The 15,736-nt window shown below is 41.2% G+C and overlaps 1 protein-coding gene across 1 annotated transcript; it reads left to right on the top strand.

Moving 5' to 3' along the window:
• The first annotated feature begins 281 nt into the window (after window positions 1-281).
• si:ch211-276i12.9 (uncharacterized protein LOC103908774 homolog) lies at window positions 282-3,630 on the top strand. Its single transcript, XM_061725587.1, has one exon. It carries the CDS (start codon window positions 764-766, stop codon window positions 1,196-1,198), a length of 435 nt encoding a protein of 144 aa, XP_061581571.1. The 5' UTR covers window positions 282-763; the 3' UTR covers window positions 1,199-3,630.
• Window positions 3,631-15,736: the final 12,106 nt, after the last annotated feature.

Raw genomic sequence — 15,736 nt, forward strand, 5'->3', positions numbered from 1 at the left:
CGTGTTTGGATGTTATACCAAATTATGACTTCTTAACAGTTATGATAACCATTATAACTCTTTGTTTGGGGTTTTGAATGGGATCTGGTGTGAATCATGTGTCATACTTTGTTTAAGGATCTATGGAGGTTTTCTATCATTATGTTTTTGTTTCGATCCCAAATACACATGTCTAGGCTTTATTGTAATTGCCTTTGTTTAGTGCACGGGACTATTTTTTTGTCGGATGAATATTTGCTTCCGAGGGTCGAATCACTGACATGGTATAAAAAGTAGCGACGCCATTGCAGTTCAAGCTATGCTGCTACGAAGCCGATTGATTTGTGGCGATGATGGTTGAGTTGATCTTGTTTTCTTGATTTTTGAGCTGTTAAGCTTAGACTCGTAGCAATCATATATAATGTTGAGCTTATTTTTTTTTTAAGGTCTGAAGTTCTTTTTAGTTTTATTGTACGTGTTTGAAGAAGTCAGCCTTTGTGTGGGAGGCATTTGACCGTCAACCTCGAAGTGCGAGGTGTAGCTTTTTCCCTTCGTTGAAAAATATTTGATAATTTGTTACGATTAAGCGAACAGATGTCAGTGCAAGTTATTATGGATTCAAACCATTGAATTTATTTATTTTTTTCTCTTCATTGTAGGCCTGAATGCTGTAGTCGATAAGTTAAATTACGCTCACCGGCCACTAGTGGGTGCAGACCTGCTTCATACAAATGACTAACCAGTCTCTGTCATGACGACTTACAGTTAAAAACTACTCATCAGAATGGGAAAGAAGGGGGACTTAAGTGACTTAGAAAGGGGCATGATTGTTGGCGCCAGGCGGATTGGTCTGAGTGTCTCGGAAACTGCGAAACTACTCGGCTTTTCACGCACAACTATTTCTAGGGTCTACAGGGAGTGGTCTGAGAAGGGAAAGATATCTAGCGAGCGCCAGTTGTGTGGACGCAAGTGCCTAGTCGGTGTCAGGGGTCAGAAGAGAATGGACAGGCTGGTCCAGGAGGATAGGAAAGCGACAGTCACGCAGATCACAGTTCGTTACAACCAAGGTACGCAGAATACCATATCTGAGCGCACGACCCGGCGCACCCTGAAGCAGATGGGCTACAGCTGCAGGAGCCCGCACAGGGCTCAGGAGCAGGACAATCAGGCCAAAACTAGACACAAGGAACAAAACCTGAGCAATGTTTCCACATCCTGACTCAATGCCACGAGGAATGGACGCAGTTCTGAAAGCAGAATGGGATCCATCTTGGCTCTAGCGAGGGGTAAAATGTAAAGTGGCTGGTGAGTTTGCTACAGTATGTGTGTGGGTGTAAAATATTTATATATATATATAATATATATTTTTTTTTTTAGTGGTCAGTGACCTCGTATCTTTTGTCCTTATGCAATCATTTGCAACTGAGTGAGCCGTTCTGATTAGTTGCCCCTATCGTCTTTACCCCCCTTAGCATTTTAATTGAGTGCCAAAATTATAATTTTTTTTCTTTTTCTTTTTTTTAAACAAAGAAATTAGTCTTTCATCTTGAAGCAATTTGAGGGAAGCAAATCTCAAATGATCAGATCGTTAATTATATCTGGGCGTAGTTTCCAGTGAAGGTTTTTTTTTTTTTTTTTTTTGAAAGGCTTAAGTTATAGAATAAGTCTTTGGAGGGTTTTTTTTTTTCTCCTTTTTTTGCATCCTTTGGGGAGGGGTGATATGGACTGAGTTATCGAGGGAGGAATGGACTCTGCTGTTGTGAGGAAGAATGGACTTAGTTATTAGCTGAAGATCGCAGGACCGCTGGAGCAAGGCCTTGTGGGACAAGCGGACAGGACCAGGGTGGAGCCAGGCAGGAGAGGACCACAGGGCGTGGTGTGGCGGTGGCAGGAGCAGGAGCAGAGGGTCCCAGGGAGCAGAGAGCAGCATCTGTCGGCGAGGGTACACCAGAGGGAGCCAGAGGCACAGGGCAGTGTAGCAGAGAGGCCTTCGCTCACCAGGTTCCAGAGCAAGCCAGCCGATGCTGAGGGTGGGACTGGGTGTGCAGTCGTCTAGCTTCACATTGTAAAGCGGGGCTCTGGTTTGTATATCAGGTTGAGGTATCTCTGTGACACACTTCAGGAATTTGGTATTTAAACTTTTTTTTCTTTTTTTAATCAATTGCAATTACTCCCACATTTTTCTCTTCCTCTTTTCAGGCAAGCTGTGTAGAACGTTTTGTACCGCGATCGCATCTCGACATGCGCTACATGATTTTGTTGGTCTGCTGTGGTGAATGCCTTGGTTGTGTGCTGGCGAGAGGAACCTTTGAGTTGGACTGCTGCCCCTGCGATAAGAAGTAGCCCCCCCAACTGGAAGGAGAGGCGATTCTCTGTTTGATAGGTCTTCCCCAGAGGTCGTTTACTGCATTGGAGTGTGAAAGTGGATGGTCGTCTGTGGCCCCAATTGATGTGTATTCTCCAACCCTTCGGTACTTCAGCTGCGCCTGATAAGTACAGATCAGCTACATCTACCTCTTAACCCATGCAGTGAGTTAACGCATGATATGTACATGTGGGTGTAACTATCCTGTACATGAAAGTCATTGCCTTTTGTTTTTGCATCAAAATGAAATTCATTCAAGTAGTATTGGTTCTATTTTTCTGGGTTAAGGGGGAGGGGGGGTATTTAAAAATATGTCTGGAGTTTTTCTTTCCACAGGCCCACCCCTAAAGCTGAACATGGAAAGACCCCCCAGAGCTAGCCCCTCAATACAAGTTGAATCCATCTTGCGTACAATAGTGCTATGGATTGGGATCGTGTGCACCTACCGTGGTTTAACAAACTATAGGAAGGTATTTTGTATTTAAGAGAATGATATGCCATTTTTCAACATGTAAACCTTTGTGGGGCCTGGTGGGAGGGCGGGTTGTGGGGCTTTAATCAGTGTCTTCCTAGACTTCACAGCTCCACATTGCCCAAAGGGTTGAATAGGAAACATCCAGGCGCACCCCAACAAGATTCAAGTGGACACTTTGCCATGCAGCGTAGCAACCACAAAAATAGTCTGCTGGTGTAGAGAAGCTCATTTTACCGAGGGAGTGTGGTAACAAGTTTCTTTACTAGATGTAACTGTCTTAAAGTTGCTTTGTGGAAGGTGGTTGTGTACTTCTGACTCTTGCAGATGTTTGTATAAGGCCCACCATCTACATTCAAGTCCACTTCTACTGTTCAGGAAGGAATCCCTCCATGCTCAGGCCTGTGGTATTTAATCGTTACTCCTTTAAAATGGCTTTCATAAATTGTATTCATAGTCCCTCGGTATTCCTTACAATTTACAAATGTTTTGTATAGCCATTTATTGCTTTATATTGTGGGAGAGGCTTTTTTCCTTTGCATTTTTTCAGTGTGCTGTGTCCTGTGTGCTTTCAATACACAAGATCATCAAGAGCTCTCCTAACTCATTGTGTGTACAAGTTTCCTTGCACATCAAGCATCACGTAAGGTCACTAAATGTGTTTACATTACCTAAACATTCATTGTTTGGCTAGATGCCTCCACTGCAATTCCTTTGCAATTAGTTACTGTGCCTTGTATTGATAATACAATGAGTGAACTATCTGTAAAGGATTTTAATTTTTGCACAATAAATGCATAGCTTGTTGTGATTAGTTTTGGTATGCATTTGTTCTTTCCTTGGGGCTTTTGTGGGGAGCTTTTCTTGTGCTTTTTCAGGTGTGACTAAAGCTTGGAGCTTTGTAGAGCACGGATGTGACCTGGGCTTGAATGACATCCTTTTCAAAGTGGAAATTGAAGGCAGATAAGTTGATTCCATCAAATATTGATGTTGATAAGCCAAATGATATCTGCCCAAGTGGGCCACTCATCTCAAATGGACTTGGTGTCCTGATCATTTTTTGCAATGAAAGCCACTTGCTTGTATTTGAAAGCTGATAATGGCACTATAGTGGTTTCTTAAATTCTGTGATGAGATTTGATGGAGCTTCATTGATTTTTGACTTGATCTGCAGTAAAGCATTTCGGTAAGGATAACAAGTCAGTTCTATGATACTGTGGGGAGGGGCACAGGGGTGTTTTTTCTTTCCTACCTCTTTGATTTCACAGAAAAGTCCAAAGGAAGAATGCAGAGTACCTTGGACAACAGGAAACTTGTGCTTTGAGCTCAACGATCATGCAGATTGAACAGAGAAGGGTCAGGTTGTTTTTGAAGCATTCTAGCATATAATTAGCCCTCAGCTGCTGGCTCTTGCGCAACTGTGCAAGTAGCAGGTTTGTAACTTTCACTCGTATGCGCAACTGTGCATAACTTCCAAATTGATGTAGCTGAGGAAAGCTGTGCGTGGTACAGCTTATATTTGGCCTTAAATGCAGCGCAACTGTGTTGCTTGAGTATTTGTGGTGTTTTTTGGTTGGGTTTGTCCCTACACTTCTCTTCACAGAAGTCACAGTACAAGCCTGGTTCAAGCACAACTGAAGCCCTCTTAACCCGGAGCATGTAGTAAGAAGTTGGCTTGTCATTAAAACTTGTGCAATTATGTAGACAACATCTTGGAACTGGCTTTATGTTAACCTAAAATCATCAGTAACAATGCTTTACTAGCACATTTCTCTTTGGCCTTAGGGCCCCACTGCTTTGCATCTTAAGACCATAAGATGAGTAGAATTCAAAACGTTTTGAGTATTGTGTGGTGGGTGTGTTGTATAGACCATTCTTTGTTTCAGATCATTCTCGTCTGTCCTCTTCGGTCTCGCCTGCCTCTGAATGCAAAGCCATATGTGGAAGCCATCAGTGAATGTGTGACATCCTGAATGAAGTACCAATCCCCGCGCTTGTGCTTAATTCTGAACGCCTGGCGTCCTTCGCAGAAGCCCTGCTGTTTGTGTGTGCCTCTTCTTTCCCCTTGGTTTCTCAGGTCAAATGGCCAAAAATTAGTCTTCTGGAATGTGGTGGGACACTGAGAATCCATTTAAGATCAAGAGCAGCAAGCTTGTTTCTAATACTGCATCACTTCAGTCTCGTGGGTGTCAAGTTAAGTAATTTCAGTTCCCTTGGTTGTCCTAAACATTATGGCTTTAATGTAATTCAACATGTTGCATGCACTTCAGCTCTGCATAACATTTAATTTGCATTACACAATATGTTCATTAAGTCAACGTTGTGGTGTATAGCTGGGGTGGGGAGGGGGTGCAACAATTCTTTGTCTCTCTCCCTTTCAGATTTCTCATTGAGCTTAACTTTCTACTGACCCCGACAACTTAAACATCTTAATCATGGGATGACTTGAGTACAACAGTCTCTAGGGATCAATCTTTAATACCCAGCCGAGTTGAGCGTCACTGAGGAAGAATAGCGGCGGTAAATGCTTCGACATCAACCGCGGTAAAAGATGACCATATCGACACCCTGGTATCGTGGAGGGTTCATTGGTGGGGAGGGTGGGGGTTGGGTTAAATTATCTTGTCTTCTTTCATTACAGCTGTGAACTTGCCGAGAACGTTCATGGTTTATTTGACCTCCAATTCCCGCTGCATTGCAAAGAAACCCAAGTTTCACCAGAGATGCTGGTATTGTGCCTCTATGGATAAACCTGAATATCGTGGTCTCGTACAAGTGAACGTCATTGTGGGAAATGCTGGGGGCTGGGGAAACCGCTCTGTCTTCTAGTTTCAGCATCGTGTTGGAGAGATTCCATGAGGGTGACAATGTAGCAGCCAGGTGTTGAGGGTTTTCTTTTCCTGGAGGAACAAAAACTCTTGTTCCTCCAGGTTTTGCTTTTACCCGTGTATAGTGATTACAAAAAGCAAAAGACTCTGGTGGTGGCACTCCTGATTTCGGTCAGGATGGGGTTCAACTCCCTGCGGTGTCTTGCTTTTGTGTCCTATTGGGGGAATATTAATCTAATGACTGCACCATAAGAAGTAAAGGGCTATGAAAACTCAAATTCAAGGTAACTGGCTACAATAGATTTTTGAGTTTTGACAAACTACATAACTTAGACAATTAACTTAAAAATTCACTTTGAGAACTTCAAATGTGGATTTTTATATACATTTAAAATTCAGCAGTCTGAACAAATTTTTTTTTTGCTAGATAAGTTACCTTTCAAATAGATCAAAACTCAACAGTGAGTTGTATTCTCCAATATGCCTATATATGATAAATGCTAGTTCAGTAAAATGTGTTTATTTTAAACATTAAATGCATGATTCTGTGCCTCAGATGATGGCGCTTGAAGAGACCTTGGTTTGTGCAGGCAAAATCACAATTTTGAACTTCCATAAGACAATTGCAACAAGAAAGTCTACTTACTTGATAAAATAAATAACAAAATATATACTCAAATACTGTGTGTGTGTATATATAAGACACAAACTTGCCAGTACACCAATTTATCATAATTTAAACAGTCATGTTTCCAAGACGAGCAATATGTTGTGTAATTTATTTAACAAGAACAATGACAAACTCTGATGTAAACACCAGTACATCAAACCGTGATTGTATAAAGGGAAAGGAAGAAAATGAATAAATGAACATAAAAATAAAATGAATGAAAAATTAGTACTTATGTAATAAAGAATGAAAATCATATTGACAAATGAGTACTTAAGTGATTTACTGATTTTCCCCAAAGGGGACAATAAAGATTTCAATCATAAAGAATGAAAATCGTATTGACAAGTACAAGGGGTTCAGGATATGTCGTGTACATGACTCCTAATTGTAAAAATGAGTCTAAAGTAACACTAAACTTAAACGACAGACACATGTACGCAGTATACTGGTTATTCGTAGCTGTTTTTGTTTAATAAATACAGTTTGACTAACTGCACTAACAGAGCTCACTGGTAAACAGACGGACATGTTCAGCAGTATGGGAGGAACGACTCCAGTCAGTCCAGTGTTATGTTTGTTTAATTTTAACTTGGTAACAAATTTTCAGTAGAGCACACTGTCTGTGTGCTCCCCAGTGCCCGCTCATACTAGGCCGTGTACCCATTTGTTTTATTTAACAATGGTTGTTATATTTAAACAAGCCCTCCCATTTAATTTATACAGATATATTAATTGAAAGACCCCTCTTTAGCTGTGAGGAAGATACTCTGGATCACAGTGTTAAAAGCCCAATAAATGTATAATAAAAAAACTATACTGTACTACATTGAGCAAAACACTCGGCTTGAGGGGAGAAAATCTCGACCAGATGTTGACAGCACATTGATGCAATGTGGTTGTGATGGAACCCCTGCAGATATGCATTGGAAACCCCTTCTCTAGTTTTGTAGAACTTGTCCTGAGCTGAAATGCACGATTTTGAGATTTGAAATGAGACAAACACCTCAACCTTTTTTGTTTAGTTAGCTGAAAAAAATATAGTTGGGCCAAAAACTTCTAAGTTTTCATTTTTACAGTTTTGCATCCTACAAATATGTTAACATTCAGGAAGTGCTTAGGCTTTGAAGGTCAAAAATCTAAAATGGTACAGTCTAAAAACTGACCAGTGAGAGCAAATACATGCTTAAAACTATTAATTACCTAGGAAAAGTGTTGGGGATTTGATCTAAGTGTTTAAAGACTTCTGTAATGTGTTTAATAAAATGCAAACAACCAGTTGTCTGGAGTTTACTTGTTTACAATTGTATTGAACATTTCAGTTTGAAGTGTTACAGATGAGCCATGTTTCATTGCTGTGAGTGTTTTTGTGCATGTAGTATCAATGTTGAACTAAATGCAAATAAAAGGGTCTTTGTGAGTCAATGCTGAGTTGCTGTCAGTTTTGTAATTGCATTGCATAAAATGCTTACATTTATTTGAGCACCTGTCCAGGCTCACCAGACTTTCAGGAGTATAGGAACATTACCCCCCCCCCCCCCCCCCCCCCAGACCAACAAGGTTCATTAATTTGTACTTGAGTGTGAAAGTTTCACTTAACAGTTTACATATTGATCATGAAAATTATTTTATTTGCTGATCAGACTGCAACATGTGGGGAAATATTGTATAGGCTTTTCATGGTGTTTACTGACAAAGTGACATGGTTGGGGATACACTATCAATGTGAATTCAGTCTTGCTGAAACTTCTGAAAATAATTTTACCTGCAACTTCCTGTTAGTGATAAAATGGGTGCTGGCTCTTCTGCGTTAACAGAATTGACCAACATGGGTAAATCCAAGGAGTTCAGATGATTCAATTTCCATGTCTTCCTAAGTCTCAAGGTCCAGAGAGGATGGATGAGTTGTGACCACAAATTTGGTTCTTTAAGATCAGAATTATTTTCAGTTCTTTATATTAACAGATTCATGTTTGGAGGGGCAAAGGTGTATTTGTTGATGAAAAAGAAAAATTGTAATTAATCATGTTGCTGGAAGTGCATCCCATAACAGCATAGTTCAAGGGATGTTGAGGTGACACTGGAACACAGATGGGCAACTGAGGTAAATTGCACACTGGATTAGATGAGGAAAAACGACCTCAGAATTAATTTCCTCAACTTCAAACCACAATAGGGTTGTTGGCATTATGCTGCACATGTAACTCAATACTTACTATGCTATAAATCATAAAGTAAAATGTTTTTCTTGGGTAACTTGTACCCTGAGAGATGAGCTAATTCACTATCTATTCAAACGTAGTTCTTATAAAATCCCACATTAAATGACCCTTTATAGAAGTCATGCTGTCAAAATTAAATTTTAAGTTTTGGATGCCACGTTTGACTGGTCTTGCATGAATAAAGCATGTAGATACCATTTCACATAAACTTTTTTTTGCGTGTTTTTTTTTTTTTTTTTTTTTAAACTTGGCCAACTGTAATGATGTGTTGTCTGTAATCTGATTTCACAATATTGTTCAGAGGCAACCTGTGACCAGACTAAGTGTGAGGAGTTGCTCACAGGAAGATGAAACTCCAAAGGGATGTTTTGAGGACACCAACTGCGATGCACTCTGATCCTTTTGACATCCATGCCGTGACTGTGACTGACTACACCCAGGACAGTGCGAGTAAACTTGAACAGCTACTCAACCTGTGGCAAACAATTGTGTTGCTACTTTCTCACAGAAGTTGCCTAAGAATGGCAGCTGCTAGCCAGCAGCTCCTGCAGGCTCCAGTGCAGTGCCAGTGCAATTTCTGCAATTCGTATCCCAAGCCAATGCTGTCAGTACACCACCATTGTTTCTGACTTCTGATACTGATTTACAGGTCATTTATGCCCACACCTTCTTGCATTTGAGACTGTTTGTGGAATGTGCTGATCTTTCATCCATGGTACTCTTCTTCCAGAGTAAGATCATCCCAGAGATAATGGATGTATCGCCTTATAAATAACCTCCATTTCATTTGATAGTTATTACTTTCAGAATAAGTATCAAATAAAATAAGTATAGGTCCTAGTGATTTTCACCAATATTTTTTTAACCCTTTATAAGGTAATAAAATACTTAAAATTTTAAAATTTCAACTCTAGAGGGCTATTGGAGAATATTTAAGGACCTCTATTAACTTTTTACCTTTTTTTGTAATAACCGTGCGCTGTAAAGGGTTATTTTTTGTATTTTCCTTGCAAATGTGAAGTTGATTTTATCCAGTAACTCTACTAATGTGAGACTCTTACATGGATTACAAATGTAAACAATCTGGGCATTTCCTTATGACCAAATTTCAATAACTACATATTCTAAATATACTTTTCCTAAAAATCTTTATTGCATTACTTGCTTAACACAGATTACACACTCCTCCCAACTTGTCTCACTCGGTTTAAATACTTGCATACCAATAAATATCAAAATCTGATTCTAGTTTAAGGCCGACTTGCCACATCCCATTGTCTTAATGTTTTTCAATGTCATTGTAGGCTATTTATATTTATTGTACATATTTATTGTACTGTTATTATGCAATTTTACATAACGTTGTTTTTTTTATTTCTAGCACTCCCCTTTCCCTCTCCCCTCAAAGTGCTTATGCTCCTTGTTCAGGCTGCATTTGTAAATAAGAATTTGTTCTTAAATTGCTTGCCTGGGTAAATAAAGGTTAAATAAGAATAAATAATATTTCTGTTTTCTCTTGAAGCTTTTGAATAAATCCATTCAACCTGTGTCAATTCTAAAATAATCAGACTAACTTATCCCCTGAGTCTCTTGGCTTCCCAGCTTCTTAGTTTATTGTTAATGCTCCGAAATTACATCTTTCATGCCCAAATAATTTTTTATTTATTTAACCTTTATTTAACCAGGCAAGCAGATTAAGAACAAATTTCTTATTTACAAATGCAGCCTATGGGGGTAAGGGGAGGGAGCTAAGATGAAAAAACAAGGTTATATAAATACACAAAAAGACATTAAAACATAATACAAAAGATAAAACAAATAATCAAGTAAAACAGTCAGTATGCCTGAAGGAGGACTAAAGACAAGTGCAGGAGTCGGTTGTACTTAATAGAAGATGTAGTTTGAAGGTGGAGATGGAAGTGAGAACAGAAAGTTTAAGGGTTTTTTGTAGGGTGTTCCAGTCATAGGCTGCAGCGAACCGGAAGGCATTGCGCCCAAAGGTGGTGCGGACTTTGGGAATGGAGAGATTGATGAAGGCACTGGACCTTAGAGTGCGGGCAGGTTGTGAGAGGTGCAGAAGAGAGGAGAGGTAGGGAGGAGTAATGCCGAGGATAGATTTAAAGATGAGCAGAAACCAGTGATGGAGCCGTCTGGTGTGAAGGGAGGTCCAGTCTACCAGGTTATAGAGGTCGCAGTGGTGAGTGGTGAAAGGAGCCCCAGTTGCAAAACGGATGGCGGAATGATGGAGTGGGTCCAGTTTACTCAGAGTAGAGTGAGGTGCGATTCTGTAAATGGTGTCACCGTAATCGAAAATGGGCAGAATGGTCATTTTGACAAGTGAGTGTTTGGCTGCACGGGTGAAGGAGGTCTTGTTCCGGTAAAGAAAGCTCAGACGAGCTTTGACTTTGGACTGTAGGTGTTTGATGTGGGTGGAGAAAGAGAGGGACGAGTCCAACCAGAGGCCAAGGTATTTGTAGGTGGATACGAACTCTAGTTCAGAGCCGTCAGCGCAGAACAATTTAGGAACAGTGGTGGGAGTGTGTTTCCGGACAAAGACAATGCATTTTGTTTTTTTGGTGTTGAGGCGGAGCTGGAGACTGTGGAAGTGCTGTTCAACGGAAGTGAGGCTGTGTTGTAGTGTGGCTGCAGCGGACTGGAGGGACGGGCCCTCAGAGTAAAGGATGGTGTCATCGGCATATAGATGGATTCTTGAGTTGCCGGCAAACCTGGTTATGTCATTGATGTAGATGGAGAATAGTGTTGGGCCTAAAATGGAACCCTGAGGAACCCCTTTGGTGATGGTGAGAGGGGCTGATATGAAATTTTCGGATTTGACTTGCTGGACTCTGTGGTGTAGATAGCTGGAGAACCAGTTGCAGGAGTGGGGTGAAAGACCAATGTTGGAGAGCCTCTGCAGAAGTATGGGGTGGGTGACGGAGTCAAAGGCCTTGGAGAGATCAATGAAGGCAGCGATGCAGGTCTGCTTGGAGTCCAGAGAGGAGACAATGTCATCCAGGACCTTCAGTGTAGCAGTGGTGCATCCATGACCTGGCCTAAATCCAGACTGTGAGGAGGACAAGATGTTGTTGGAGGTTAGGAAGTCGCTGAGTTGTTTGTGAACCAGTTTCTCGAAGACCTTGGCCAGGCACGGCAGGATGGAGATAGGCCTATAGCAGTTGGGGTCAGAGCTGGAGCCCCCTTTGAAGAGGGGGAAAACGAGAGCAGATTTCCAGTCTATGGGAAAGGTGGACTGATCCAGAGACATGTTGAAGAGCCGTGTGATGGGAACCGTAATGGCAGGAGCAGCTGCTTTTAAGAATCTGGGGTCGAGCCCATCAGAACCAGCTGACTTATTGGAGTCTAGCTTGGAGAGATTCTCTAAGACTTCAGAAGTCAAGATGGGTCTGAAGGAGAAAGTGCCAGAGCTGGTGGATGTGGGTGAGGGTGGAGGAGGAGGAGAGTGAGCAGCAGTGGAGGGTTTAGTAGATAAAACATGAGCTGAATTAACAAAGTGCTGATTGAAGAGGGAAGCCATAAGAGACTTGTCAGTAACAACAGTGTTGTCAAAGGTCAAAGCATTAGGAAGGTGGGGAGAAGTGAGCTTATTTTCCATGGATTTAACCGTTTTCCAAAACTTCTTGGCATCAGAGCCACAGGATGCAAATTTATCTATAAAATGAGTGACTTTGGCTTTTCTGACGGCCTGAGTGCATTTATTTCTGCATTGCCGAAAGGCGAGCCAATCGGCTGGAGACTGGGAAGAGCGGGCATTTCGCCATAAAGTGTTCTTCTGGCGGATTAAGGCAGCAAGATCACGGGAAAACCAGGGGCTGAAACGATTCTTAATCCGTAATTTTATAAGAGGGGCGTGTTTATTAACAATCTGACTGAATGTTGATTTGAAAGAGGACCAGGCCATCTCAACAGTAGGGAGAGAATTCATTTTATCCCAGCTCACTGCAGCAGAGTCATGGAGAAAGGCTTCTGGGTCGAAGTTCTTCAGGGAACGTTTGGATACGATCACAGGTGGGCGCTTGACTGAGGAACTGGAGCGTGTGCAGGCAATAGCACAGTGGTCACTCAGGTCTTGACTGAAGACACCAGATTTATAATTAGAGGGGGTGTTCGTGAGGATAACATCAATCAGCGTAGCAGAAGAGGGAGATTTTAGATTGAATCTGGTGGGCTCAGAAATAATTTGGTAGAGGTTTAGGGCGTCAAACTGCTGAACGACCAGATCTGGGGGGTTTGTCATGTCCCAGTTCAGGTCCCCTAGTAAAATGAACTCAGAAGAGATGTGAGGGGCCAAAAGTTCACTAAGAACAGTTAGAGAACAAAGTGGGGCAGAGGGTGGTCTGTAGCAGACAGCAACTGAGAGAGAGAAGTTATTGCACAATTTGATCTTCAATACTAACAGTTCAAGTAGCTTAGGAACAGATTTTGACAGAGAAACAGTGCATTGCAGATGCTCTTTAACATAGAGAGCGACCCCACCTCCTTTAGTAGCTCGGTCCTGGCGAAAAATAATATAACCTGGTATTAAAATGTCAGAATTAGCGATGTTTTTCTTAAGCCAAGACTCAGAGATAGCAAGAACATCAGGTGTAACCGTGTGAACCCAGGATTTCAACAGATCGAGTTTGGGTAGCAGGCTGCGAATGTTAATATGCATGAAGCCCATACATGTGCGGTCACAGAAATCATTAAAGGTCAGGATAGGGACAGCATGCATAGTACTAACTGGGCCCGGGTTGGGGTGTATATTCCCTGAGATAAATAACATGAGAATGATTATGATGCGCCTAAGAACAGAGCGAGAGCATGTTTTTCGCAGAGTGATGTTTTGTTCCAAAGAGGAATTGACATGTTGTGGGAGGCAGGATTAATTCTCCTGCTGCAAGATATAATATCCTGTGGGGTGAATTATTAAAGAATTGAATTGATGAAAGGCTAATGTTGTGACTTATGTAGTTCAGACCCAGAGGTGTCAAGTAACGAAGTACAAATACTTTGTTACCTTACTTAAAGCAGCACAACGTAACTTTCAGCTTTTCTGAGTTTGGCGGCATCTTTTGGACAAAAGCGGTAGTGTTTTACCAGAAAGAACACTACGTTTCCCATGAGCACCAGCGCGTACTGCCATAAAACTCCTGTCCCGTCGCTGCATTTGTTTTGATGATAGAACACGGGACGCTTTTCTGTTTCAACAAGTGAACAGATTGAACGCAAAAAAAAAGATGTTAAACTGCTGGAAAGGAACTGGAATTTACCGGGATACCTTAAACAAGGAAGCCAGGGAGCGGGATATGGAGAAAATAATGATTATTAACGTTTGGGTTCATATGAAATCTCTACTGAAGAGCCATGTGTTTCAATAAATTTGTATAATAGTACAACATACAGTACATGTTTTGTATTCCTCTTACTTCTCTTTTCTTTTTTTTTGACTGCTATATTATGCTGAAGAGGTCCGAGGCGTGAACAATATTTTTGTTTTCCTCGTGAGATTATTTTTTTCCTCTGCAGCTACAAATAAGAGTTAATATTTTTTTCCTCAACAAACTAGTTTTATCTGAAGATTGGGGTTAATTGCACCGCAGAGAGCTGGCCAGCAACTGCGTTTAGCTGGCGAAGTGGGGAATAAAACCCATGTTTTGATCCGCCCCGGTCTGTGTGAGTGTTTGTGGTTGAAGGCTGTTTATGGTTCTGCGTTAAATTTGACGCGTAGGGTACGCGGCGACACCCACCGTACGTTGCGCGTCGCCACGTACCCTACGCCGTAGGTCTGCGTCGATTTAACGCAGAACCATAATTCAGGCTTTACTGTGTGGAAGCCGTTTGGTCGTTACAGCCGCGATCCAAAGCGAGCCGACGACTCTTTTACTCTTTTACTTTGTTATCTCAGATACTTGGCCTGCGTGGTTCTGCCTCCGAGCAGGAAACCGTTGAAAAGTTAAACCATTAGGATCTTTTCCCCACGTCTGTTGTGTGGAGCTGCTGCAGCCGCAACAGCAACAGCTTCTGCGGAGCTCTGCGCTCCACGCCCCGCCCATTTTCGTCTCGACTGCGAATCGGGAAGGAGGGGGAAGTGACGTATGCCGTAAAGCAGTCAAAGTCGTAACGATTTGTAGTCTTTTAGTGTGGCAGGGTTCCTACCATGCTCCTCAAAGTTACATAGTGCCAGTGAAGGTGATACAGACCCCCTCAGACCATGACAGAGGTGTCATTAAACCTGTTGGAAGTTGATGTACCATCACAATGACTCTGGAAATATGATATTAAGGTGGAAAAGTTACGTAGTGTCGCTTTAAGGAGAAATTTTGGTTATCTATACTTCACTGGAATAATTATTTTTCAGACGACTTTTTACTTTTACTCCTTACATTTTCACGCAATTATCTGTACTTTTTACTCCTTACATTTTAAAAACAGCCTCGTTACTCTATTTCATTTTGGCCTTTAAAAAAAACTATCCAGTTAATAATAATAATAATAATAATACATTTTATTTATATAGTGCTTTTCTGGGCACTCAAAGACGCAGAAGAAGTTAAATTGCTCCATCCAGATAGAGTGAATTTGGTTGTGGTTGTTTCAGATGTTCTTGTCCAGTTTTGTTCTTACATCAGTTCCCTCAGATTCCTGCAACTAAACTTGGATGTACATTCCAATAAAGGTTAGGATAAATGATAACATGCCTCTGAAGTTTGACTTTTTGCACCATTACAATACTTATAGGCAACTAGTCATCATATCTCCTGCTCTCTGAAACACATGTTAATGCTCAATAGTACACATGTATGGTTCTTTAATATATTTGTATTATACTAAGATGCATTCATTTTCAATGGCTTTTGTCCTTAATGGCTTTCCCCCCCCTTACATTACTTTTACTTTTATACTTTAAGTAGTTTTGAAACCAGTACTTTTATACTTTTACTTGAGTAAAAAACTTGAGTTGATACTTCAACTTCTACAGGAGTATTTCTAAACTCTAGTATCTATACTTCTACCTGAGTAATGAATGTGAATACTTTTGACACCTCTGTTCAGACCATGAGAGACTGGAATGAATCTAACCCGATTGTATTTTTTCAAGTTTGTTTTATTCCCATATTTCAAGACATGAGGCTGATTTATGGTTCCGCGTTACACCAACGCAGAGTTACGGCGTAGAGTACGCGGCAACGCGCAGCGTAC

This window comes from Cololabis saira, chromosome 7, assembly GCF_033807715.1.
Source record: "Cololabis saira isolate AMF1-May2022 chromosome 7, fColSai1.1, whole genome shotgun sequence".
NCBI classification, from domain to species: Eukaryota; Metazoa; Chordata; class Actinopteri; order Beloniformes; family Belonidae; genus Cololabis; species Cololabis saira.